Source organism: Centrocercus urophasianus, unplaced genomic scaffold (assembly GCF_019232065.1).
Source record: "Centrocercus urophasianus isolate 14NV4802_14NV808 unplaced genomic scaffold, USGS_Curo_1.0 seq_26, whole genome shotgun sequence".
Lineage (NCBI taxonomy): Eukaryota > Metazoa > Chordata > Aves > Galliformes > Phasianidae > Centrocercus > Centrocercus urophasianus.
In genome coordinates, this window is record NW_024884822.1 from 5,801,007 (window position 1) to 5,828,535 (window position 27,529).

Genomic DNA, 27,529 nt, shown 5'->3' on the forward strand with positions numbered 1-27,529 from the left:
TTTTACCCAATAAACCCAATTAAAAAAAAATTCTTTGATTTACTTCACATAACGCAACGAGCGCCCTATCACCCTCACATTTTTCCCATTACAGCCGATTTCGCCCCTCAACCCCTCCTCCGGGGATGGTCCCTCAGAGGGGCCTGAGGAACTCCCCCGAGGCCGCCCTCGTGCCCCGCCATCTTCCCCTGCGCCCCCTCCCGGCCACCCGCAGCGCGCATGCCGACCACCGCGCGCTCCGCTGACGGACGTCAGCTCCCACCAATGACCGCCCTCCTCTGGGAGCGGCTCCTCCCTCCGCCAATGAAACGACGGAGCTGCCGCAGAGGCCCGGCCCCTCTCGTCTGTAAGGACCTGTGAAGCGCTAAGCCACGCCCCTTCTTCCTCTTTCCGACTCTCCATTGAATGAAGTCCTCACTGACCAACGGGAAGTTTCCACTGGGCTCGACTGACAGCTTCGCTCTCCATTAGAAGTAGAAAGCTCCGTGGCGTCCACCAATAGACTGCCAGACGTGAGCCTAGGGGGCGGGCTCTCCCTCCCAGGCGGGCGGGGAAGGCCGTGGTTATCGATCCCGCTGCTGGAGGGAGGCGGCGGAGAAGCAGCAGAGAAAATGGCGGCCATGGCTGCGGAGGCGGCAGCGACTGCAGCGGTGCCGGGCGATGGGGGGGCGGGCGAAGCCGAGCCCGAGATGGAGCCCATCCCGGGCAGCGAGGCCGGCGCGGACCCTCCTCCTGCCGTCACCGAGGCCGTGGAGTCGGCAGCGCCCGACGGAGAGGAGGCCGACGGGGGAAAGGGAGCTCCCGGCGAGGCCGAGGAGCCGCCGCCCGTGCAGCTCGCCCGGAGCCCGGCCGGGACGCGGGAGCCGGAAGGCGAAAGGACGGAGACGCCGCCGCCCTCCGGCCTGGAGGCGGGTTCGCCGCAGGCCGAGCTCCGAGGAGCGACCGGCCCGGAGCCCGAGGAGCGGCCGCAGCCCTGCCCGCCGCCCGCCGCGCGTCCCCAGCTTCCCGAGGAGTGGCCGCAGCCCTGCCCTACGGCTGCCGGGGGCTCCGCGAAGCGGGAGCCCGGGGAGGAGCCGTGCCGGCCGGAGGAGGAGGAGCCGGATGCTGCCGCCGCGGAGCCCGAGCGCCCGCCGCCCGCCGCCCCGAGCGGGGGGGAGGCGGAGGCGCCGCTGCTGCCCGGCTCCGAGGTGCGGGTCACCCTGGATCACATCATCGAGGACGCCCTGGTGGTCTCGTTTCGGCTGGGGGAGAAGCTGTTCTCCGGGGTCCTCATGGACCTCTCGAAAAGGTGAGCTCTCACGGTGGAGCCGTCCCGAGCCCCCGCCCGTCCTCGGAACGGTCGAGGACAGCGGCCTCCGCTCCTTCCTTCCTTCCTTCCTTCCCGTCCTGGGATCCTGGCCCGCCCAGGGCGGTCGGCATCCCCGGGGGCGGCGGTGGCGCTGGCGGTGCCCGGTGCTGTGCCGCTGCGCCCGGCGGAAGCGCTCCCGAAACGGGAGGGGAGGGCCGAGCACATGGGCGCTGCTTTCGGCTCGGGTGGGATTCCCGGCGCCCCCGGCAGCGCTGCGCATGGGATGGAGCTGCGAACCGCAGGTGTGGGCACGTGTGCCGGCTTGGTGTCTCGCATTGCTTGGGTAACTTCGCATTTCTATAGGTGCCGTAATGGTTTTCAGGCTACGCCGTCGCAGTCCTGAAGTACGACTGTTAGTGCTGATTGCTCCTTGCGTGCAGCGAGGTGAAGTTTAATGGTTCTGAAGTACAGTAATAATTTTATTTTAGGGGCTGTTGTCACAAACCGAAGTAAAGCCTTAATCGCACTGGGTTTGGCTTTTTTCGTTCCTTCCTGTAGCAGTGTCCTCTTGGGAGGCTCAAGCCATCACTGAGAGCATGTATGTATAAAGAGTTTAAGTGCCATTTACGGGTGAAAATATGCCCTGTTTCTTTACTAAACCTATAAATGCTATGCAGATATGTGGGAGGAAAATGAAACGTAGCCAGGGTTATTATTTAAAAGAATCACAATGCGTAAAACGTGTCTTTTTTCAAGATGTAGGCCACACATGCTTTTGTCTTTCATCACTGTGGTTTACCTTGCTACCATCTGCTTAATAACTTCCTGTTATATCAGATCATCAATGTCTTGTGAAAGAAGGTGGCCAGCATCTTCATCCTAGGCCTAGCATCTTGGTTGGCTTGTGAAACAGCACGTGTTTTCTGGAGCCTAACTCCTGGATGATGCAGATGGAGTAAGCTTTACGTTTTTAAATTGTTGAACTGCAGCTACCGATTTTTGAAAACCAAGTACTAAAATCTGATCTGCAAAATTTGTTCATCTTGAGTATGACAGTGCCTTAAAGAATGTCAGGAGCAGTTAACAGATATTACCTAGCCCTAAAACTTCTTTTGTAGGTTTGACTTCTGTACCAGCAAAATCCCGTTATTAATCTAGTTAGGAAGGTGACAAAGCACATGCTTCTGTGCTTGTAAGGATCTGTGTTGAGAAGAAAAATGAAACGTCAGCTTCTCCCTTTCTTGCAAGAGATATCTTTTTATGCACGTACTGCCTGCAAACATCCCCTCATTTGCCTGAGGTTTTCTCGTGCCCTGTGGATCCTTCTGTCAAGCAGCAGAGCTGCTGCAGCCCCTTGCAGCAGCAGGCGTCTGCGGCAGGCAAACCCTGGCTCTTCTGCCTTGTGGCTTGGGTGGAAGCTGCATCTCAGTTTTCCCTGTATTAAGCACAGGCCCTGGGGGAAACCTTCAACATAAGAACCAAAGACCTCTGGAAGAAGACCACTCTGAAGGCCTGTGTCATTTCTCCCAGCTATTCTTGTGTGCAGTTCGTTTATTCCTTCTTCTCCAGCTGTATAATCTTGGGCTTCCTGCAGGGGCACTTGTTACATTGGGATCCAGAAGGTGAAATTAGATCTTTAAATCAAAACCACCTCAGATTCAGCATAACTTTACATGGAAGCAATGGGATTTCTGATACAGAAGAGAGTGGACGCGGAAAACAGTCTCCTCTTGCTCATCCAAGTGAACAAGAATAGTTTTATAAGCCTTCCTGATGTGAATTTTGTTTGCTGTAGGTTGGTATCTTAAGGCCCCTCTAGAAGAGTTCTCTGTTTTAAAAAACCAGTTTGAATTTTTTTATTGAAATCACTTTTTGAAATTAAGGGATGAGTGGATGTGTTCTCTGCATGTGCTGGTACTGTTTTTCTCGTGTATTCAGAAGAAAGTAATTCCTGTTCCTTCTTGGATCTTAATTTCTGCTTTCCTCTGAAGGGCAATGAAGCTGATTCTTCTATGCAGTAATGAGAAGAGTGAGTTTTAATGAACACTTAAAAAGCAAACACAGAAACCTGTCTGCTGGACTCTTGTCTTGTCAAGGCATGCTCTAAATTAGTTTAACTTCAAGGTCAAGGAAAAGAAAAAATATCCCCATTAATTCTATTTTCATTATTAAGATGATGTTTTGACTTTGCATTTATGTTTGTGGACTTCAGTATGGAGTTAATGATATTAGAGATCTAATTTCCTTCTGTTCCTCCTGCCTGCTGTAAGTAGGATGTCCATTTAGGTGTCTGTAAAACGAGAGTACAAGGACCTCAGTGTTAGTGGACATTATTCCCCCATTTCTTTGAGGTAAGGAAGTATTTCTGCTCTTACTGATGGCAGTGGGGTACACTGCCTGTCAGCAGCTGCTCTGGAGATTCTGAAAATAGGGAGCCACGTCTACTGAGCTCTGAATCAGCATCTTATGCAGTAAATCTTTGAGTAGGACTTCTCAGCCTTTTTTTACATTACAGGCTTATTACACAAATTAAAAAATGTGATCCTTCTGTTAAAGGATAATGGCAGTAGTGGTAATAAAATCTAAGTGCCTTATTGTGTTCCTGGACGAGGTTCTGATGTGGGCTCTGTGGCGTGACCCGATGGAGCGGATGGAAGAAGCAGGAAGTGCAGCCAACCATCAGGCAGGTGAAGGCAGTCGTGTCATTGTGTCCAAGTGGATGGGGAAGGCTGTAGCCAATTTTCCATTCCAACTACTCGTTAGGTATAGGGCTTTTAAGCTTGCCTGTATGCATCATTTGGCTAACACTGTTTGCTTAGGGTATATGAGATGTTAATGCCACCTGCTGGCTTAGAATTACTGTAAATCTTGCTCTGCACCTGGAGGAAATATACAGTAAGGAAATAACTATGGAAAGTAGCATTTGTAAAACTTAAAATGTAGAGTTAAAAAGTCCTGGTTCTGGTTTGTTCCTCTGGAGAGACTTTCAATCCTGCCCTGTTTTGTTCTTTTTTGTGCCTTCTTCAACTTTAAGTACTGGAGAAGAGGTAGGGAGGAATTTTGCCAACAGGCAGGACTTAGACTTCATAATGGTGTCATCATTTGACTAAAATTTTGTTTCTAATCCTATGGATGTGAGGACAGTTGCCTTCCTACTGCTGTTGTCTCTAAGCCATTTTGTGTGTGATTGTGGCAGCTCTTGCAGGAGGCAATGGGAGAAGAGCAGAGTTGTGTTGTAACCTCAAAGCCTTGGGTAGCTGAAAGGTGATGCCTTTACTGCCAGTGGATAGCTGTTGAAACTGGCATCTTAGTTGGGGTTTGACTGTAGAAAATGAGGAAAGACTTCCAGCAGCAAGATATGAATGAACTGTATGATAAAAACAAACTTCTTCAGGTAAGCTCAGATTGTGATAATCCTAATAATATTTTCACGTATAGTGATTCTTTCCTGGAGTCTCTTGAATCCTACTTTTTTCTAAGGTTAGCAAAATAGTAAGGCTAAATGAACTGTTGCACCCATTCCTGGATTTCTTTTAATCTGCAGAACATCTGTTATATTTTTTAACTGCTTACATTTAGCAGTTCTTGAAACTTGTCTGCATATGCTGAGATTTTGTTAAACTTTACAGGGTGCACCTGGTGTATTGTAACTGTGTGCACCAAGGCAAGAGGAGGGCAAAAAAAAGTACTCTGAGTTGCAAAAGACTGAAGGTCTGCTGGTGTGAGGAAGAAGCAGCAAGAATCTTGCATGAAAAATTGTGGCTCGTTTCTCTTTGCTTTAGGTTCTCTTTTACTAACTGTTAAATTCGTTTAATAAATGGAGACATTTGATGTTCCTTGTCCAGGGGAAGTTTAAGTTCAGTGGAAGTGGTGGTACTACAGTATGCGTTCTCAGCAGTAAAGAAATATCTGTGTTACTTGGGTTGCATGGTTGTTAAGCTTTTCCTTTTTCCCAATTTGCAAAGTGTTCATAAATTCATAGCCTGTTTTCCTGTTGTTTCTCAGATGTGTAAAGAAGCTTGGTGGAATGCTAGTATTTAAGAAAAAAGCCATAATGCTGCTTTGCTGTTTGTTTTTTTCCCTAGAACACTGGAAGCATAGGTCTGATGTGTGTGTGGTTAAGACAGTAAATCACATCTGGTTTGTGACTGACAAGTGACATTGAAAGGTATAGTGTCAAATTTGGTTAGCCTCACTTAGAGCACAAGGTTGGATCAGAGGATCTTGTGACACTGCTTCCAAGCTAAATTTTTCTGTGATTCTGATTAGTTTCAGCTTCTATATGTGAAAATAGTTTCTCCTGTATTTCTGTTTACACCCAAAGCTTTTATTTGTTGTCACCTATCAAATGCCTTTTTGAAAGGCTTTCTCATTCCAAATTTCCACTTGTAAAAATGGCTGGCAAAACCGGAGCGGCTTTAAAGCTTTTCTAGTACAGGTATAAAACACGTTGTAACTGCTGCTTACACTGAGCAGGCATACTTGTCAAAGTGCTGCTGGTTTTAAGCCAGTACAAGGAACGTGATTTCCATCCACCCCCTTCTGAAACCAGTAATAATCCCTGATCTTGCTGCTGTATGGGGTGTGTGTGTGTGTGTGTGTGTGTGTGTGTTGTGCCTCAAACTTCCCTTTCCTAAAGTAGCTGTAGTCTACTACTGTTCTTTGCTGGACTTTGATTCAATGGATGATGGCTAAACTGTGCTTTCTTCTTATGGCATGCTTGTCTGTCTTCCAGCAGCATGGGTTACTGTGTTCTGAGGGTAGCTTAACTTGACTGAGCTTGAAGTGTTGGAGGACAAAGGTCTGATGTGAAGTTTTCAGTATGCATGAAATGATTGTTTTCCTTTATGATTCTGTAGGGCTGATTAATCTTATACATCTTGCCGCTGAGTTGACTTAAAGCTCATCCATTAGTAAATGATGTCCTCTTCAAGTTTCTTGGGATTTGACTGTTATTTGGGTGATCTGGAATGTATATTCAAGACATCTTATAAAGTTTTGTAGCTTTGTAACACATCCAAATGTATCAGCTAAGTATCTGCTTTAAAATGTGATCCACGTGTTTAATAATGCTAACAGATGTAAAATGAAAAGATGACTTTAAATGGATCTTCAGCCTTAAAAGCATGACAGTAAAATTGCAGTAGTTAGTAGGAAGCCTAAGCTTAAAATATTTGCATTTCATCTCTCAAATAAGTTTACTTTTGTATCCTTGTCAGAACTCTGGAAGTTACAGAGAAGTGAAGGAAGCTTTGAGAATTCACATGTAAGGTCATTCCAGTGAGAAGGTGAAGGATACACTCCCTTCCCTTTGGTGGGGAAAGGAATGATTAGGAACCATCTGGGTACCCTTCAGGCTTATCCACTGCAAATTGTTCTGTCTATGCAGTGGCTAAATCTTCATGTCTGCATCAGCATCCTGACTACATGGACTTCTCTGATGTAGTTTCATGGAAGTTGACTTTGAGGATGCAGCTTTTCTTGAAGTGATTTCCTAAGAGAGTTGCTCACTGTGGTTCTTTGTCATATTTGTAAAGCTCTAATTGCAGTAGGCATTTCTTGGTGTCTTTATTCTATTGTTACATTGCTTGGGAGGTAAGTAAAGTTCTGAATTGATAACTTGGCTTATGTGCATGCTTTTTCAGTTAGGTGCCTACCACTAGAAGCAGTGTGTGCCACAACAGGCTTTATCGTGCCAACTAAATCCCTTATTAAAAATAGGTTACTGCATAATCTGTGTTTTGGATACAGGCTGTTTTCCTGGGTTCTGAAATACTTTGTATTGAAATAGCTATGATCTAATTGTGTATTACATCAACTATTGTGATTTAAGCCCCCAGCTTGTATGTACATGTGAAACAAATATACTTAGCCCTATGTTACCTGAGCATGTTGTTATACTCTCAGTATTCAGAATCATTGAGCCTTTATCCATGAGATGAAAATTGCTTTGATTGCTTCTTCTCTTGGCTGCTACAAAATACCTACTGGTAATGTAGGTTGAACAAGAGTAATGTGTTGAAAGGTAATTGATGATTGCTGTAGTCTGACTTAATGGTGAAGATGAGAATTTTGATCAGAATCATTTAGAACAGAATTGATTTAACCCAGCACTAGAAGCTATTGTGTTGTGTTGAAATAACCCAGTGTTTGTAGACAAACATGAAATACTTCTGAACCCTTTTTGCACATTCTTTCCTTTGGCTTTTCTTGGCAGGAAAAATATACTTTTTTTTTTTTTTTTTAATTGAGAAAGGTAAAACTTAAACATTGGAGACTAAAGATGAGAGCTGGAGACTTTACATAGTGATGCAGACACTTTGCCCCAGGATGCATCATTTAGATGTTTATGTACATGTGGTTGTGCATTTAGTTGGTATTTGTTCCTTATCTCCTGCTTATTTAAAAATACTTCTTAACTCTGCCCTGTTTTGCATACAAATTGAACAGTAATATGTCTTCATTATAATAATTCTGCTATAGGATTTAGATGTGAAAAGTGACTTCTTAGTTTGTTTGAAGTACTTGGGTTTACATATCTGTAATGCAGATCTCTATAACTTGTAGGTTTGATATTAAAAAGTAGCTTCTGCACAATCACAGAAGATGCCATGGCTTCCCATTCATTAAGTTCCAGTTGATAAGGCGTGGAAATAAAACCATAAGTGTTCTTATCACATCTGTCTCTGTATAACCTCCCAAGTTAATTGGAAGTTGTTTGTGTTGTAAAGATAACTGGACTGTCGGAAGGCATCTCATCTCGCCTGTGTCTCAATTACTGATTATTATTTGCTTTTAATAAGGATGCATATAGGAATTGTGTCCGGCACAGGGTATCAGAAGTGTGTATGATTAGATCCTACTGATTGCTGTGCTTACTTGTAAACTTCTTAAAAATATTGTTCTTACACTGAGTGTTATCCATCTTTGTCAGAGAGAACTTTACAGAGTAAAAAAGGGCCAGGACAGTTTTTTGAAAGAGGAAGCTTGGCAACATGGAAAACTGATTCTAGTTCTGAATACATGTGAAGCAGAGGTGCCTTAATCTCTCTTTAAATATCCATTTCTTACTATCTTTTTTTCTTAACAATTTGATTTCAGATCTTCATGAAGGAATCCTTCTATTACATCATGTAATATTCTGAGGTAGAACTGTACATACAGTGCAGTACAGGGCACAGCTGGAACTTAGACACACATTGACTTTTATTCTATTCATTTTTGATAAGGAAGATGCTGTCTTTCGCCTTCCCAAGGGTGGTGTTCTCTGGAATTTTGGAGGAGAGTATTAAAGTAAGGACAGGTGATACTTCAGGATCAATGCATTCAAAAATGATGTACTTGTCTAGAGTAAAGGCAAGGCGATCTCTTGCAGTATGTAAGCATTCAATACTTAGTTCATAACTGCTGAACCATTTAGATGCTCTGCCATGTGTAGTTTTCAGTAGGTTTGTTCTGGTCACATTCATTCTGCTGCTTCTGTTGAGAAGATACGCCACTGTCAGCTTTCTCTTTGTGCTTATTGCCTTGTTCTTCTTTCCAGCTTTGTACTCGGTTCTGTACCACTCCTAAATCTTTCTGCTCACTTTCTCTTTTAAATTTGCATATAATTCTTCCAAGTTGGACAACTGGAGAACTTCACCAAGGAAGAGTTAACAATCATAAAAACAGAATGTGGGCACGACCTGCTCTAGAATGGGGCAAAAAAGAAAAAAGGCATTGGAAGTAAGAATCAGTCTCTGGGCGTGCCCGATTTATTTTGTACTTCGCGTGAACTGCATCATTGCTTCTCATGCCTTCATGTATTGATGTGCAGTTTACACAAATCACATTCCTATTTGCTCTTGCATAACTGGCACCAGACATCAGTGAGAAGTCTGTAATCTTACAACTCATTAATTTTTAGGTAGATAGGGCCAGCAAATTCCAGTTCATTCATTAAAACATTACCTTTTGTGAGACAGGCTGTAGCCTCAGGAATTCAGTATGAATGGTTCTGTGCCTTCATGAAGTAGGTTTGCGTCTTATATATTAAAATAGCCACATCAGCCGTCCTATTCCTCAGCTTTTTGGACTAAATATTATGGAGCTTCATGAAGAAGATGGTCTAAGATGCAGTCACGGTCTTAAATGGCTTTAATGGCATCAGTGGTGTTCACTGTGGATTGAAATCTGTGTAGCAGATTCTTGTCCCATCTAGGGGTTCTTGTTCTCAACTCCGACGCTACACTAACTGCTTTCCTAACTCTAGCAAATCTTATCAGGCGGTGAACAGTGGGATCCAGATCTTCTTGCTGTACAAGAAACCAAGCTCTTAGTGCAAGTAACACTGAAAATGTTGCTAGTTTTATTGCTGTCAGCTGACAGCTGGTGTTGTTTTTTTTTTGTAAATCCTACACTCAGATCTGAACAATTATTTGTCATCCTTAGTGAACAGCGTTTGTGCAAAAATGATTTCTCGACTCTTGGTGGACTTCTGAGTCTTTAGGGAACTTAAAACCTAGTGATGAGTATCTTCTGAATTAATGCTGGCTGGAGAGATGCACAGATCCACCGTTCAGTGCTCGTAATTCGCTGTAGCCCTCAGTAGTGCAGCAAGCTGTGTTTAGTTTTGATTTTTATCTCAGGGAGGACATCTGGAGTCCAAACGGAGTGAGTCCAACCCTGAGAAATGAACTTTTGTGGGGTAGTAAGGTGTTCTGTGGCATAGGATGCTTGTCACTCTGTGTATATACAGAATAGTTCTCCAGCGGCTGGTAGACCAGGCTTTGCCTGGGTTCCAGGTTTCAAAGGTATGAATGTTACAGTATCTAGGGGGAAGGTAACAACAGCACTGGATGCTTCCTACTTGTAAGTTGTCAAGTGTACAACTTCATCTATTTTTGATGACAAAATTGGTTGAGTTGTCACTTGTCTGGGTATGATGAAATGCAGATGGATGGATAATTTAGTTTTGGATGGATTGCTTGCTTCAGTTACAACTTCAAAGTATGAAAAGAGGCTTAACAGGTAAGAAGGACAAATAAGTGATGGCTTCTGCTCGTGACAGTGTAAAGAATATTCTAACATGTATTGTAAAAAATTGTCATAACAAACTTTGAAAAAACAAGAAGCCAGCCTGTAGATATTTGTCTAAACTGCATGTTTATTGCAGGAATGTGAATGGAAGATAGACCACCACTCTGCATTTACCTTCAGTCTAGCAGCAGCCATAGATGACAAATTTCAGTTCCGTCAGTTCAGATGTTGCAGTTTAACACCTGCACAGCAATGTGAACTAGTGTTAACCTGAGGACAGGTCTTGGTTAATTACTTCATTCTCAGGTCATGTGAGATAAATACAACCGGTGTTTGGTGATTTGGAATGGGTGATTTAATGTTTGCATTGCAACCTTGTCTATAGTGTTCTTGCTGCAGTAAGCTAAGCTATTCAAATATAGCCTAATGTAAGCCAAACACATCTGTGTGTGTTGGAGCTGGAGTTAGGCAGAGAGTTTGAATGCCTTGTGAGGGCTTTGTAAGGTTGGTACTGCAGATTGTAGATTCTAACGTGGGACGTGAGAATGGTTAAACAGGCTTTCATAATCCTTCCCTTTGTGTTCAGTAGATTAAAAGACAAATTAATGAAATATGAATGTATTTAACTCTTCTCCCAGGAGAAGATAAGCATTATGCCCTGTAAACTGATGACATTTTCCTTAGCATAACATATTGCAGAAGATATTGGTTACCTGTTGAACAGCATTCTACTTCTCTTAGTATAGGGAAGTTAAACTAATGTATAAGACTTAGTGGAGTTTCATGTGTGTCAAACAGGGTGTTAGAGATCTTAGAACACCTGGAGCTGCCTGCAGAAAAGTAGGCAATGTTTTAAAATAGTTTGTTTGCAGAACAGAAGGGAATTATTTGTGCTGTATTGAAATTACAGGGGTATTTTTGCCAGAAGGAACCCAAACTCCAAGTTCTAGGCTGTAATACATCAGGTGGTCGAGCAGTGATCTTCTGTGGATGTCGATGTGAAGAATGACAGTGCTGTTAAATGCCAGTATTTGCACGTTGTGTATCTGACTGAAATTTAACATAAGTTCAGGCTTTTGTGCTATGCCACAAACTGAAGAATTCTGTAGAATTCTGTTTAATCAAAAGCCTTCCTTGCTCATATAAATGGAATTGGTGTAGAAATATCTTGAGTAGATTTGGGATTGATGGGGTGAGTATGAACTTTGTGTTTATAAGTGTTTTCTAGAAGTATAAATGCTGTCCCTGGCAATATTTTTGGATATATTTTCGAAGGTTGTTGTTGACACAATAGAAACCCACATAAGTGAAGTTATGCATTTTGTGTTGGATGCTGACTTGGCTTTGATGTTTTGCTTTTTCAAAACTTAGCCTAAGACTTGGTATAATGTTTCAATTTTGTCCAGAACTGATGTTTCTCAAATGGTGGTTATGCTGACGGCTTTTAAAATGCTTTTTAATAAATACAGTGAAAGATCCCTCAAACCTTTAATGTTTTTTTCTGTTGTTGTTCTCTTGAAGGTTTGGACCCCACGGAATCCCTGTGACCATATTTCCTAAAAGGGAATACAAGGATAAACCTGAAGCCATGCAGCTCCAAAGTAAACCATTCCAAGATGAGGCACAGGTGAAGTGTGAATCTAATGCTGCAGTCCCCGATGACTCTCCTCTCACACAGCCATCAGAACCAAGCTTAGCTAAAAGCCTATGGACTTCTAAACCACCTCCTCTCTTCCATGAGGGAGCGCCATATCCTCCTCCTTTGTTTATCAGGGACACATATAACCAGTCAATACCTCAGCCTCCGCCCCGGAAAATTAAGCGGCCCAAGCGTAAAATGTACAGGGAGGAGCCCACTTCTATTATGAATGCTATCAAACTACGACCCCGACAGGTCTTATGTGACAAGTGCAAAAACAGTGTTGTTGCAGAAAAAAAGGAAATAAAAAAAGGTGGCAATGCAAGTGACTCTTCAAAATATGAGGATAATAAAAAACGAAGAAACGAGAGCGTGACTACTGTGAATAAAAAACTTAAGACTGACCATAAGGTGGATGGAAAAAGCCAAAATGAAAGCCAGAAAAGGAATGCTGTGGTCAAAGTTTCAAATATTGCCCACAGCAGAAGCAGAGTAGTTAAAGTTACTGCACAAGCAAATACTTCAAAAGCGCAGTTAAATACAAAAAAAGTTCTCCAGAGCAAAAACATGGATCATGCAAAAGCTCGGGAAGTCTTGAAAATGGCCAAAGAAAAGGCACAAAAGAAGCAGAGTGCAACCTCCTCTTCCAAAAATGCACATTCAAAGGTCCACTTCACACGGCGTCTTCAGAACACCAGCTCAGGTTCCCTCCCACCCCGATTGCGTTTAAAGCCACAAAGATATCGGAATGAAGAAAATGACTCTTCTCTCAAGACAGGACTTGAGAAAATACGGAGTGGCAAGATGGCAACTAAGCCGCAGTCTCGCTGCTCCTCCACCCGCTCAGCAGGTGAGGCCCCTTCAGAAAATCAGAGCCCCTCAAAAGGCCCTGAAGAGGCCAGCAGTGAGGTTCAGGACACAAGTGAAGTGCATGTAACTGTTGATCAGGATGAACACCAGACATTGGGCAAGAGAGGCAGCAAAAGCAATATAACGGTTTACATGACCCTTAATCAAAAGAAATCTGACTCTTCCAGTGCATCAGTATGTAGTAGTGATAGCACAGATGATTTGAAATCTACCAACTCTGAGTGTAGCTCTACTGAAAGCTTTGATTTTCCTCCAGGCAGCATGCATGCACCTTCCTCCTCCTCCTCCTCTTCGAAAGAAGAGAAAAAGCTCAGTAATTCCTTGAAAATGAAAGTCTTTTCCAAAAAAGTCTCTAAATGTGTTACACCAGATGGCAGGACCATATGTGTAGGGGACATTGTTTGGGCCAAAATTTATGGCTTCCCTTGGTGGCCAGCCCGTATCCTGACCATAACTGTGAGCCGGAAAGATAACGGTCTTTTAGTTCGCCAGGAGGCTTGTATATCATGGTTTGGCTCCCCAACAACGTCTATTCTTGCTCTTTCACAACTATCCCCCTTTTTAGAGAACTTCCAGTCGCGCTTTAATAAGAAGAGAAAGGGTCTTTACCGCAAGGCCGTCACAGAGGCAGCCAAGGCTGCTAAGCAGCTGACTCCCGAAGTTCGGGCCCTGCTGACGCAGTTTGAAACGTGAACATGGAGAGTAAGGTAGGCAAGAAATCTGGAGGCTCCACGAAATTCATAGCCTAGTTAGAGGACTACCATGAAGGATTTGCCGAGGCAGAAGTTGCAGTCGGTTGGATGCTCTTTTTATACTAAAGTTCCATTTGTAGCGGTTTCATGGAAGTTAAGCAAATTGAACATGCAATCAAAATTAGCCTAAAGTGAGAATTTCAGTATTTTTCAAGTGAGAATTTTTTTTAAAGAAAGAACTCCTCAAACACCCAATGCATAGGAGCCATAGCCTCAGCTGAAAGGCAGCTTATTTGCAGGGAATTTTTTAGTAGTTTCTACCCAGTATGTACCTAGTTGCTGTGTGGCAAAGGGTTGACACAAGGGGTGAAAGTAGTAGCTGTGATACTTTATTTTTCTTTTCTTAGGTGGCCCATCAGGGAAGTGTAGAAACGTAAGCCTTGTCTAAATGGTCTTTAAACATGATTTCAAATACTTTCTGATGTATTTAGTCTGGCCAGTGCAAATTGGTTCAATGCGCGCATGAGCATCTTAGAGGCGTGCCCCGATCCACGAAGGCCAGTTTAAATGGCATTAGAAGATGTGCTGAAGTTTTTAAGGAAGAAAAATTCACAAAATTAAAGACCAGATTAAATGGGGTTTTATCTTAGTGACCACTTCTGAAACACTCAGCCTTTCTATGCACATGGGGGCACAAATATTAACACTTCAGGGTCTGAGAAGCTGAGAGTGATGCCTGTAGCTCTAAGACAAAGCTGAGAAATTGCTCAGTGTTTGGGATCAAGGGCTGTTAATGCTGCATAGGTGTGAATCATAACTTCTGGTCTTTCTTCCTGAAGAAGTCTTTCAGGCCATTTGCCTGGAGTTTTAGATTAAGAGAGGCTTTGTTTTGAATGTGTAAATAATTGATTGATGAAATTTGGTCAGATTTTCTCCTGACTGGTTGTTCCTAAATTCTTAGGATACGTCCTAGTTAATTACACTTTGTGAATTGTCAGATGTGTAATTGTTGCATTTTGGATGTATCTAACTTCATTTTTTTTTTAAATATTTCCGTTTAAGGTATCTGTTTGCAGGTCAGAAAATGAGAATTATGTAATTGTGTAATGCTCTGAAATGTAAAAACAAACTGTAAATAAAATTGACTAAATCTGAATTATTTGTGTGTGTTTCTCAAAAAGCTTTGAAAAAAATCTAGGATGTTAGAGTACTTGATACCTATGCTGGATTTAGAGGACACCCTTTTAAAAAGTAAATTGTCCTTTTTTGCTCATTCTTAAAGATAAGTGCTGGTGAAGTACTGTTGGTACACTTCAGTCTTAATTTGGAGATGAAGCAATTATTGCTCCCCTTTGTTTCAATACTAGCTCCATAGAGGGCTTTCTGGGAAGTTTATCAGGTTTTTTTCCCCTTAATTAGATTTTGTTCCATATATTTGACTAATAACTGGATAATGTCACCTGTACAGTGGGGAAATGTTTTTGGTTTTCTCCATCTATCAGAAACTAAGCAGAACCGCTCCGCTGTTACTTCAGCTTTTCCTGCATGTCTGTTGCTCGATGCTGGGCACTTCCATGCAATTCGCTGTACAGACTGTACATTTTTCCCTCTAGTTTTGGTCCTCAGCTGACTTATACGTATTGTCCTCTCTTTTCCAACCCACTGCTGTTTGAGCCTTGCAATGTGTTGTGAAGAATCTGTCAGCGTTCATCCCAGAGCAGTTTTCATCCTGTATTTTTTTTTCTCCCATAATTGCCCACATAGGCAACCATGACAGATGTAAAGATCTCAGCTTAGGCTGCAATTAGATTTTGAGCAGACATGAGAAATGGGGGTAAGGATTTAACCATCAAACCCTTAAAATCTTGTGAACTTAAGATTAAATTTTGTATATTCGTGATACTGCCTGGTCTTTCCAAAGCATTCGTTTTCTTTAACCTTTTAAAATTATTCTGTTGTGCCCACAGAACTATTTGCAGTCCAAAGTGTTGAGTACACGGCTGTTAGCATTTCCTCCCAAGTATCTGCTGAGCTCTGTTAGGTGCTAGTTAAGCTTCCAGTTGTCAGCTCTTCCTTGAGCTTCTAATAGCTACCAGAAAAACCCAAATCAAAGCAAACAACTGCTCAATGCTTTTTGAATGTGATAAACACACAATAAATTTCATCAGAAAAAAAAAAAAAATAAATAAATCCTGTTTCACTTCTATGTATTCTTTCCTGCAAACAGAAACAGTTTCTTTATTGAAGTAAATAAGCCTTACTTTGTTACTAAAGCAGAGTGCTTTTTGAAGCCAAGAACCCCTCCAAGGTGGTTTAGATGTCTGCGCTGGTTTCTTGAGGTTTAGAATCTTGAGCAAACGGCTTGTGAGTTGTTGCGGGTGGAGTAGCAGTAGCACTGATATGGATGTTGTTATTTTTTAATTTAAAGTACTTGGAAGCTTTGTATTCTTTTAATTTCTATACAGATTTCTATAAAGGTAGCACAGTGCTAGAGTGTACATAGCTGGAGCTTACATGTTTGCTGCTAAGGTTGAAGAGCAACAGCTATGAGGGGTTTCTTTTGATTGCTTTGTGTTCAAAAGGGGGTTCTGAAAGGCCTTTAATGACTCTGAGTTGTGGTTTGTAGCTGATTAGTCTTTTATGAAGTCCTTCCTAAGTTTTGTAGTTTGTACTAAACATAAAGTACATAATCACTGCTGACTTAACAGGTCCCAAACCCAGCAGAGAATTTCTTTCATCACAGCACCCTGTTATGTTCCATTGAAAATATTCTATTCATGGGCCTGTGATTCTTCTTTTTGCTCTGAAGTAGCTGCAATTCTAGACTAAATCCATAGTGGAGAAAATGCTGGGCTTAATGTGCAGCCTGGTTGTGCCATAAAGTAGCCTGGATGGTGGCAGCGTGGGTGCTGTGTGTGGATTAGCTCTGGGGACTGGCACAGCGCCGCGCTTTGCCTTAGCTGCAAAATGCTGCATTCTTACGTGCACCCCTGAGCCCAGCAGTGCCCACAGTGTGAACGTGTGCGGTTCAGGACTTTTGCCTCCCCTCTCTGAATTACCTGCACAGTGTAAATGATTTATCAGGTAACTAATCACAGCGTGTTTGTGAAGTGCCAGGAAGGTGCATCTGTGTGACTAAGCTGTGCAGCTGTTGTAAGCAGGCTGTGTGCGGAGGAGGAACAGCAACGCACAGACTGTTAGCTTTCTATCAGCTTGATACAATAAGCAGAGGATGCCTTTCTGAATTAAGGAAATTCCTCAGTGTGGCTGTGTGTGCATGATGCTTCCATTTGGGGGAAAAATAAGGCAGGTAGTGATGGGTGTGTAATACAGGAATGTTTTCCTTCTGAGTAGTGTTAGTTAAAGCTACTTCATCTTAAGGCGTTTTATACCAAAACATAAAGATTTCCTTTAAGTTTTGGAAAGCCTGAGTGTTTAATGAGTGAGGGTGGGACCAAATGTGAAATACTTGTTTCTCTGGAGTTCTACGGGAAATTGAACAAATATTTGGTATTTTTCTAGTCAGAGTTGTAATTTTATGTCAACATTTAAATAAGGTGATCATCTCTTGTTGTACTTACTTTCTTTTAGACAGTGTTATCTTTGGTTATTCGAATATTTCATTATCTGAATCCTGCAGAACTGACAGATTCCTCCCCAATGGGGTTTTGAGGATGCACTGAATTTAGGTCAGCTGTGCAAGGCTGAGAAGCTTTTATTTCTTATCACTGTGTAGGAAAAGGGTTTTTTGGAAATGAGGGTGAAGCTTCTAAGTGTTTAAGAAACATCACTAATGCAAATAGGGTTGTTTTTTTCCCACTGCTAGGTTTGTGGAACAGACTAACAAAGTCAACTGGTTGATGTTCCCAAGGCCTGCCACTGATCTCAGTTTGTCACCTGTGAGCCGTTGCTGCAGTTGTCAGGGTTCAGTGTGAGCATGGATTATGAAAACAAGCAGCAGCTCATCCTCAGCACTGTTATCATCTGCCCTCATGTCTGTTCTGTGGGGTGTAATGTAGAACAAGTAGAGCAATCCTCTTGGCTGGAGTCTCAGAAGGAAAAAAGCCTCCTAAAGGGGAATGAAGGTGGAAGCATTTTGTGCCTTAAGCAGTTTGGTAAAAATGTGGGTATATTATTTAAAAACAAACTTGAAAGTGATCTTACAGCGCAGAGTTTATAGTGGTTAAAGACTGAGATGCTTTATTTTTCTGTTCTTATTTTCAGTTTACTTTTTAAGGGTATAAATAGAAAGGTCATAGGGAACCTGAAGGAGAAGAGAGGAACTTGGTGTGTGAACTTAGATATGATAACATAAGTAGAACTGGGAGAATAGTAGTGAGAATGATACAGTACTTTACAAGTGCAGTAGGGGGGAATAGTTCTGTGGCTTGGTGCTGGATTCTGTCAGTTTAGGCTGTGCTTACATGAAGTCCGTGTTCTTTCTTTATTTTTTGAAATACAGGTATGATGAGATACCTGATGGTGATGTAGTCAGGCTGTACTTGGCAGCAATACGGTGCAGTTATCCCTGCAGATAAAATAAACTATCAATAACCAAAGAGGTCTCTTCATGTAAGTAACTTCCCTAAGGTTTCTGATGTGGCTGAGTTCCTCAGGGATCACCCACATTCATCAGCAGGCCAGGCAGAGGCCTGCATTCTTGGCTGCTTCGGAGCAGCTGTCAGGATGAGCTGGAAGATCCAAGCCTGTGAGATGTGGCTGCAAATGTACAGCTCAAATTCTTACTGATCTGCTGTGGGAAAAAAGCTCTGCTTGAATACGTGGCTGTGGTAATCATAAGGACAAGTTCTTACTTGACGTTTAAAATACCTCAATTTCTGCTCTTGGTAATGCTGTATTTCCTTAGTGGCCTTATGCTGTGTGTTTATAGAACGTGGCCATTTAACTGGATAAAAAAAGATCCCCATGTAAGATGCTTTTTTTATTCTCTGCTCATCTTCCTGGCATTTCTTTCACCATTTCCAGTTTGAGCTCATCTTTCTTCAATGTCAATGGTAAGAACTGTTTCTGGTAATTTACATGGGGTCTTGCAAAACTCACAGAGCAGCAGTGCAATGGTTCTTCCCCACATCGGTTATTTGTCTGGTGACTGCTTTTGCTTTTCAGTTGTTAGAGCCTGGGAGTAGCTTGTGGTTGTTCTGTGAGTTACTCAAACATCTCAGTAATATCAGAGATCAGTACTAATTCATATTGAACTTTAATTTATACAAATATATTTTGAATTGCTGTGACACAGCTGCCCCTGTGTGAACACAAGGAAAGTCAGCAGCTCCCTGGCGCGGCTGTGGAGACGCTGGCATGCTGACTGTGACCGTGCTTTTTCCTGCAGTTTTGTTCTTGGCATCAGATCCAGCAGTTGGGGAGCAAAGTCTCTGGGTGGCCCTGCAGCACGGGCTGGCTCACTGCCAGCTGCTGACTGCTGAGGGGAACTCGGATCCATGGCTAAGAAAGAAAAAGCATCCCTGTGCTCTTGGTAGGGAGTAGGACAAGCAGCAGCATGGAAAGGGAGCGTGATTGAGATGTTCTACACACTAGAAGACCTGAGCCACCCTGCACATCCAGTAGGGAGACAAAAGGGTGTAAGGGATTGTCTAGCATAACCCCCCTGCATGGTCTGCAAATGCACAGTGCTAAAAACTTATCTACCTGCTATGGCCCAAAGGGATGACGATAACGTCAGCTGCAGGTGTAAGTTGGAACAAGGAACAGATCAAGGTCCCCTGTTTTATATTTGGGCTTTGCTCTTGAAAAGTATGAAGACAAATGGTTTTGTGGAATTAACTTGGGCTACAACTGAGAAGTTATTTTCAAAACCAGGACTGGGCACATTTTGAACAGCTGTAGTGCAGTTTCTATGTCAACGATTTTGGCAGAGGTAGAAGAACAGCCTGTTGGGACTGGAAGTCTGCAAGTACCTGACAAGTGAACTGACAGAGGGGAAATGAAATATTCCTGTTTAAATGCAAGCAAGACAAGAAGTTATAGTTAAAATTACCAGACAGAAAGTTAAGCTTAGAATTTATTTAGAATACAGCAGCAAAATCCTTGATGTTGTTTTGAGAGCTGCATAGCTTCTGTAATTGCAAGCTTTTGGGAACAAGTGAGGTTAACCTCTGTCAGGACTGGATTAGTTAAATTCATCCTGCGTTTGGCTGTGGGTCAGAATTGCTGAGCTGTCCTGGCCCTAACACAGCTCCCGTTTCTGTAATTCTGTAATTAACAGCTCTGATTTAGGAAAAAGAATCTTTGCAGAAATGTGCAGATAAGGAAGTGCTGTGCCTGGTGTGTCAGGCAGCAATCACGCTCGGTACAGTGAAAGCACAGCGCCCACACTGCTCTGCATCTCCTGCCAAGGGGCCTCTCCTATGCAAAATCAGGCTTGGATGACATCATTTATATAATATGTCAACTTCAAACAAGTTTTTCTTTTAAAACACGTAGGTCAGTTTTCATGTTTACTTACTAATGGTTTTGCTATCAGATCTGCAGTACGAACAAGAGCTGTTCTTACATGTGCTAGCCATGTGCTGTGCAGTTGAGATTTGGAAGGCAAGCTGTGTTCCCACCAGCTTGTTCCCATCAGCAAGAGGCTGTAATGGGGATGTAGTAGAACTCTGGTGACAGACTCTGCCCAACTGTCATTGCCCATTTGTGTTTTAACAGGTGCACAAAGGGGAAGAAGGTGCTTGCTTTGTCAGTAAAGCAAGCAGGTTCAGTTCCAAGCAAATATTTGCTTAAATGCCAGTTTTGTATCCTTTTTTTTTTTTTTTTTTTTTTTTAATTTAGCAACATACAGCATTTTTGTTTGGCTTTAGGGTGTTTAATTGCACTGCTGCAGGGGTTCCAAATTGTAAAGCATATGGTTCAAGTACAACATAGAAATAGCTCCCTCCTCTGTCTTTGCCCCTTCAAAAAGCAAAAAAAAAGAGCTAGATTTCTGCTATGAGGAAGAAAAGAAAGATGATTTCTTTCTGTACACGTTGCTGTTAGAATCATAGCTGAAGGTTTTGAGCATTGAATATTCTTGGATGCAATATTACATTAGCAATATATGGTTATTTTAGGGGGGAAAATGTGAGCCGTTCCGAGCACTGAGGGCCCTAGGGAGTTATCTGTAGTGATAAGTTCATTTTAAAAAGCTGGCTCGTGCAGGTTCTTAGAAATTCTTGATGTGTTAAATATACTTCAGAGAATTAGGTACATAAAGTGAAGAATGCATCTCTGCTTGGTGGCCCCACTGCTGAGTACTGTCATATGCTGTAGAAGAACGTGGCAGTTCTGCTTTCCTTTTGGTAATCCATTATGTGGAAGAGAAACCTGTTGTAATAACTGCTCAAAGTCTGACGTTGCAGCAGTTAAGTCACTTCTGTTAGCTGGTTTTATCTACAGCCAAGGTGCTAGCAGGCCGATGAAGCTGGTCATGTTACTGCAGCTGTGCTTTAAGAAGCAGCTGTCTTTTCCTTTGGTCTATTTGATGGGAGGTGCTGCTGGTTTTATTCCCCTCATCCCTCCTGGCCGCCCCTTCTTGCTGCCAGCCTGTTGTCTTTGTGCTTTTCCTTTGAAGAGAAGGACTCAGCACCGGGGTTTTGCTGCCACTGATTTGAAGGTCACAGCAATGGAGTGAATGGACTCACTGTGGAGCAGCTGATGAAGGCACTCCTTGCTGCACCCAGAGGGCTGGCAGCAGTGCTGCGCTCTGAGCATCGCTGCCTTTCGGCCCCTGGGCTGCGTTGTGCTCAGCACACATGGAGGGAATCCCGAGGGTTACGCACAGCTGAGCAGCCAATTCACTTTGCATAGCCCTGCCTTAAGCCTCGTCTGTACAAAATATTGCTCCTGATCCAGATACAGCAATGTAATTTTAACTGGGCTGCCCCTTTGAGCAGCCATCCCCCAATCAGGTTATGTACCTTACAGCAATCCAAGCCATGGTTCTTCTTCACCAGCCTCTGAAATGCACCTGACACCAGCGTAATGGCAACCAGGGAAAGGTTCCATCACAAAATATTCTGTATTCATGAATTTCCCCAGACATGCAGATAAGCGTATGCTTGGTATGCATGAGAATAGCAGGTTCTGCAGTACTTTGGTTTATTGATTTCAAGAGAGTCTTTCATTCTTTTTTATCAGCTTTTTTCCTTGGATTTTTGCCCCTGAATCGTAACAGCCTCGAGAGCAACTGGTCCATTTGCACTTTCACCTTGGGTTGTCTCAGGTTTCTTCCATGCTATAATCACTTCAACAGTGATTATAATGCTACTGCCAAAAAGGCTTTGAATTTCAGTTTATAGGCTGTGAAGGGCCATATGGGGATAGTTGTTAGAACAAAAAATGTGAAGCAGCACACAAAGAAACTCCAATACGCTCTACAACTGAGAGTCATCTGCTTTTAAGTGACTTTAATTGCTATAGTAAAGACATTCTGGGTAGTCTGGCCATTACTAATGAGGTATACACAACTGTGCACTGTTTCATATGAATACATAAAGCCAAAGGAGAGGCAGTTTCATCATTATGGTTTTCACCTGGGGAGGAAAAATGGTTCTTCATCGGCTTCACGTGCTAAACAGGAGAGGAGTAGCTGCTGTTTTTACGTTTTAGGAAGTAAGGCATATCTAAGACACAGAAAAATATAGGTATGAATTGGCTTTGGCCACTGGCTGTGATGGCACAATGTCTGCCTATGTGAAAAAGATCTATTTTCTTACAGGCTTCGTTACAAATCAGATGTAGAACGCTATCCATTGTGAATAGTCAGTGCCCCAACTTTGCTTTTTTTTTACTCTACAATTTATATTTGGTCATGGTTACCAAAAATTGTAATCCATTGCTTCAGTTCTCACTTTAGACGGTGTGGCACAATTCATAGTAGAGCTCTGGCTTTGAGTACCGAGGTCTTCTGTGGGCAGTCGGGTCCTTACATAGATAAGTACCTGTTGCTGTTGATGCTGTTTTGCTGTCTGCCAGTTTCTTTGCTAAACGATGTGTTACTTCCCTGGATGGCAGCTAAGTGCATCTTTGCCTGGATCTGCTCAATTTTGGAATTAGTCCTCATTTTATCTGCGTCAGCTTTCCCAAAATTTCCCTCCTATTTTAACTCTATTTCACTCATGAGCAACTGAACAGTTGAGAAACTGCATAGTTATCTCCTGTATCTTCCCTGCCTTCTCTGGAGTTAGGCCCAGTTTCACGAATTGCTCTCGTTTGCTCTCATTTTTTTTATTCTTTTCGATATTATTCAGGAGAGTTGTCAGTGTAGAAGGATCCTTAGGAGTTTCCTACCTGCAGTATGCGTTATTCACCAAGCTGTCAGTACAGGAAAATGTGTACATGCATTAAAGTAGCTGCAGCAGTCTGAAGCTCAACAGAACAGTGATGGGAGCCAACAAGGCTGGCCAGGACCTGCTGGAGCCCTTCTGAAAGGGGTTGGACCAGAAGACCTCTAAGAGGTTTCTTCCCACTCAAATATTATTTTGAAATCTGCTTTCTCTACATTCCAGAAGCGCCATTCAGGGCACATTGCTAATCTGTGCTACCCTCAGTGGTCGGTGCTGTCATGCAGCAGTCATTACTCGGCCCGTTTCTGCCTTACCATCATTTCATTTGAGTTCTGAAGAGCAAATGAGAAAACATAAGCAATAGTGGGAAGAAATGTGCTGAGCAGCTTTAGCCTTCAGTGCTCCCATGCATTCTTTAGGTCTCACCTTCAGCACGCTGCTATAGGGTCAGCTTCAGTCCAGCACTGTAAATTATACATCACTGCACAGACCTTTTGTTTTGATCTCATTCCTTCATGAACGACCCCGAAATGTGTTTGAAAATTGCAGTTCTCTCTTGATGCTGAAATGGGGTGAGACGTAACAGATCGGTACAGAGCTTCTCTTAGAGCTCCCATCAGTGGAGGAGTTTGTTCACTGGTGTATGTCTTACTGTCATGTGGACACACACATACACGTATATTTGTCACCAAGCTGAGCAGGTGAACCGGGAGCTTTTCTGGCCACCTCAGATGTTGTTTGCCTGCTTTTGCAATACACACTGGAAGGCACTGAACCACGTTTAACCGTTCTCCCTTTGTCTCCCCTTTGCAGCTCAGAGGCACTAGGCAGCTGCTGTTCTTACGGAACCTCACTACACTGCCACGAAGAGCACCAGCTCATCAGGACTGAAAGAAATCTGAGACTGAATGGTCCTATTTTTCCTCTGAAATCTTCACCAAGCAGTAAACATTTTTTGAATGGGAAAAGGGGGTAAATATGTTGAAGCCACCCCTCGCACCCTGCTGGGGCACCTGTACCTAATGTACATTTTCTTTAAAGTTTAAAAAGATGTTAGGAAATATTTTATAAAACTTTTTTGCAATAAATGACGCATGAAATTATTACAGACTCTATGACACTTACATGCAAGAAACCACTTGAATTATTGGTATGAAGAATCACTGCAAATAACTGTTTTTTTTTTGTAATGTGACAGTCAGTTTGTATGTTTCGATAGGTGCCAGTGATGGAGCCAATTGCCTGGGAAGTTGACTGTAACTTTTGAACTTTTATTTTAATTCTTAACTTTAGCATTGCAATTTTCCATTCTATGAGGCTTAGTTAGTATTTAGTGCAGGTGTTAGCAGAGCTGTGACCTGTGATCAAAAGCATGTCTGAAACCAGTTGTATTGTACAATATGAACAGTCCTGCTACGTGAGACCAACATTTCCCATAGAAGTGATGGAAGGGGCAGTGACCACAAATCCGTGTATCTCTGTATTATGGGAAAGCTCCTTCTGTGTGAATATGGTTGCATTTTATTTATGCTGTTGTACCACTTAGGGAACCGAGGATGGCGGAAGGGTTACGATGCAGAGAGCAGCGTTTTGCTTATGATACTTTGACGAGATGGGAGTCGTGAATGTGGAGAGATTAAATGGAATGGCATTTCTATTTCAAATCATGGGTTAATTTTTCCTTTTGACGTCAATATTTCTCAGATACGTAAGTAGTAGAGCAAAGGCTTTATTCGTGTTTCTGATGGTTGTTGACTTCTTTGAATAGCTGTAAATCAAAAAAAGAAACCCAGTGGGTTTGATCCATTTTATTCCCTTTCCCCAAAAGGTGTCTGGTGATTACGACTTACTTCAGTGGAGCTTGTGAATGCTGGACATGCTGCTGAAATATTGACTTATTAAATATTAATTTATTTGTCACTGATTATTTCATGTTGTGTGCACATTTTCTCAGCAGTATCATTTCTTACAACGTTTTTAGAAGGGGATCTACTATATAGCCTGGGAAAAAATATTTGTTCTGAAGAACTGAAAATGTGCACATAATCTACTCAAAGTCAAATTTCTGTTTATATAGAAGTGAAAAGACTTGTATTAAACTCTTTTCCTCTTTACTAATATCCTGATTTGATTGGAGAGCACAGTGTCTTTGTCCAGGTCATTTAAAAAGAAAAATACCTTTCTGAGAGGTGTCTGTCAGCATGAAGGCAGTTTTACAGCCTTCGTGTATGGAGCCTGAATTAAGTAACATAGAATCCAAACTCACTCCACCTCCACTGCTTGGCTTTGGTGCTGGCAGTGGGTTTCAGTTAGTTGAGCAGTTGGGGAGAAGGGCAGTGAGGGGCTGGAGCAGCTCCAGCAAGGGCAAATCAGCAATGCACACAGTGAGGCTGGTTGTGCTGAGCGCTTGCTCAGTTCCTTTTATTAAGAGGTAATTTATTTATAAAGCTGGAAATGGAGCACATGCTGCCTACTTCTTAACAAATAGCTGCATCATGCTATATAGTAGGTTCAAGTTGTACCGTTTTTCATAATAAACTGCAATCCTTCTTTTTGAGTTTCGGATTAATGTTTGGCAGCACTCTTCCTTTTCACCAGTCAGGTGCTGTTGGTGGCTGAGATGTGATTAGAATTTAGAAAAATTAAGGCATCTGATGTGATGAAAGGGAAAGTGATGTGCTGTGGTGTATGTGCTGGCCTTTCACCTCTGGACACCAAACCCCCATTGCACTGCTAATCAGTGACAGTCTTGGCCTAATAAATCACATTTTTATCCACACCCACCCACCCTCACCCAAAACCAAACAACCAAATTAAAAAGAAGCCACCAAACAACATGGCACAAAACAGTTTCTGCTCAGGAAAAAGGCCCAGGACTGTAATAGCAGGGTTATTGCACATTGGGTTGAAAACCGATTGATGTTGTAAGTAGAAGCCGGTAGTGCCTGCCTGTGTGACATCTGACTCTTAACAGTGCTCTGATTTCCTCACCGTGAGCACTTGTGCACAGCAGCTGAAATATATATATATATATATATTTAAAAAAACACTTAAGAGTGATGCAGGTCTATGCATTGGATAATATGGGTATATAAGCAAACAGCATAAAAATAGACAAGGTAGCTAACTGTACTTGTGTTTGTTTTCACAGAAAGTATTGCAGCCATTTTGTTTGAAACCAGATTTTCATTTTGAAATGAAATTGTCAGGGATATTCTAATGATAGAGAATTACAGTAATGTATTGCTTTTCACTTTTTTTGCTTTAGTTGCTTAATATTTAAGCTTTGCTCCGTGCTACCTTCTTGTCTGTATATTGAATGGTCACTATGCCTCTTTCATTTTGTAGACTTGAATGAGGAAAACGATTCATCCTTTAAGGTTTGCTGAGAAGTAAATGATAAAGAATGTTGTGTAACATTTATTCAAATAAAGCCTTGATTTTTTTCAGTGCTCTTTTAAAGGGAAATAATGTTGAATAACGTTTTCATATTGTAGCTTCCTTGTTTTATTAGTCTTTGGCCCAAAAGATTTCTATTTATTTATTTATTTCTGAATTAAAGATTAAACTGAGTTTATTTGTCCGCTGCTGGAAGTGAGTCATCAGGACAAGTCTCTCTCCAGGCTTATATTTCACAATGGTGAAAGATGTCAAGGTGTGCTCAGCCAGCTTGCCACAGGAGATGGGGAAAAGCTTTTCTTTTGCTTGTTGGTAATTAAGAAGATGAGATTAGCTGTGCTTTATAGAGCTAGATTCACCAGTGAACCTCGATGGCCCAGTTTCATGGTTGCGATGGAGGCACCCAGCCCTGCTGAAGGAGGCCCCGGTGAGAGGCTGCAGCCCTCCAGCCGTGCTTCTAGGTGGGCAAGGATCATTGGTGGGAGCCACAGAGCTCCCGGCCAGCACAGCCCAGTGGGGCACAAAGCAGCAGCGGCACAGGATGCGCTGGGTACCCACACCCCACCTGCTCACCTTTCTGTGGCAGTACTGACGGCTTCAGACAAGTTGTCTGCAGCAGGTAAGTGCAGTGAGGAATTCATTCCTCTGTTTGGGTGAGAAACGCGCCGTGCTGAGTGGCTCTGTCCCACTGTGGTGCCCTGAAGGAGGAGCAGGTTGTGTGGTACCGGCTGCCCTGTGTGACGCCAGGTGTTTTGTTATTGACCCATCGCCAGTTGTTAAGGCTTTCTCCAAAACGGAGTAGTTAACTTCTGGATGGAGCGGCCGTGCACGTGAATGCCACCTGCAGTGCTGCCGCCCTGGTGTGGGGCCTCCGTGAGGCTTTTGGGTCAGCCTGTGCCTCCTGTAACCAGCAGGTCTCCACCACTGGCCGTCGCTCGGAGCGCAGCCCCTGCGTGGTTTTCTTCGCCTTCACAGAGTTGTTTCTTATTCTGCCCGGATTACAGGAACTCCCATCCCCTTTCTCTCATTATTCTTTCATTCTTGCAGCAGTTCCTCTTGAATTGGTTATCCTCATTAGGGGTCGGTGGAGAGGGGAAATCCTGCTGAAATGTAATTGCTCACTAATGGCTTTTCCTTTGTGGCATTGTGTCGGGAGCTTTCCCTGTGGGAGCGCTGGATTCGCTGCATGGCTGTGAAACCCACAGGAGAGGTTGGCCATACAGGTTTCAGAGGTCTGCAATTACTCCACTGATTAATCTTCACTCCAGCGGTTTGGTGATGAAAGTATAAAAGTAAGCCAACCTTCAGCAGTGAAGCCAATCCT

At 42.8% G+C, this 27,529-nt stretch overlaps 1 protein-coding gene across 3 annotated transcripts; it reads left to right on the top strand.

Annotated features, from left to right (window-relative positions):
* The first annotated feature begins 508 nt into the window (after window positions 1–508).
* On the top strand, window positions 509–26,255 carry PWWP2A (PWWP domain containing 2A). 3 transcript variants are annotated; one of them, XM_042826608.1, is made up of 3 exons: window positions 509–1,288; window positions 11,828–13,522; window positions 23,620–26,255. In XM_042826608.1, the coding sequence occupies exons 1-2, from the start codon at window positions 612–614 to the stop codon at window positions 13,506–13,508; spliced, it is 2,358 nt and encodes a 785-aa protein (XP_042682542.1). In that variant the 5' UTR covers window positions 509–611; the 3' UTR covers window positions 13,509–13,522; window positions 23,620–26,255. The 3 variants fall into 3 exon arrangements, with proteins under 3 accessions (XP_042682542.1, XP_042682541.1, XP_042682543.1); XM_042826609.1 differs by lacking the exon at window positions 23,620–26,255 and having other exon boundaries at window positions 510–827; window positions 885–1,288; window positions 11,828–14,663; XM_042826607.1 differs by lacking the exon at window positions 23,620–26,255 and having other exon boundaries at window positions 11,828–14,663.
* The last annotated feature ends 1,274 nt before the right edge of the window (window positions 26,256–27,529 follow it).

Bases quoted from the DNA above. Each gene is read 5' to 3' on its own strand.
- PWWP2A (XM_042826608.1), top strand. From the start codon at position 612: ATGGCGGCCATGGCTGCGGAGGCGGCAGCGACTGCAGCGGTGCCGGGC. The intron at 1,289-11,827 runs GTGAGCTCTCAC...GTTCTCTTGAAG, and splicing joins CTCATGGACCTCTCGAAAAG to GTTTGGACCCCACGGAATCC.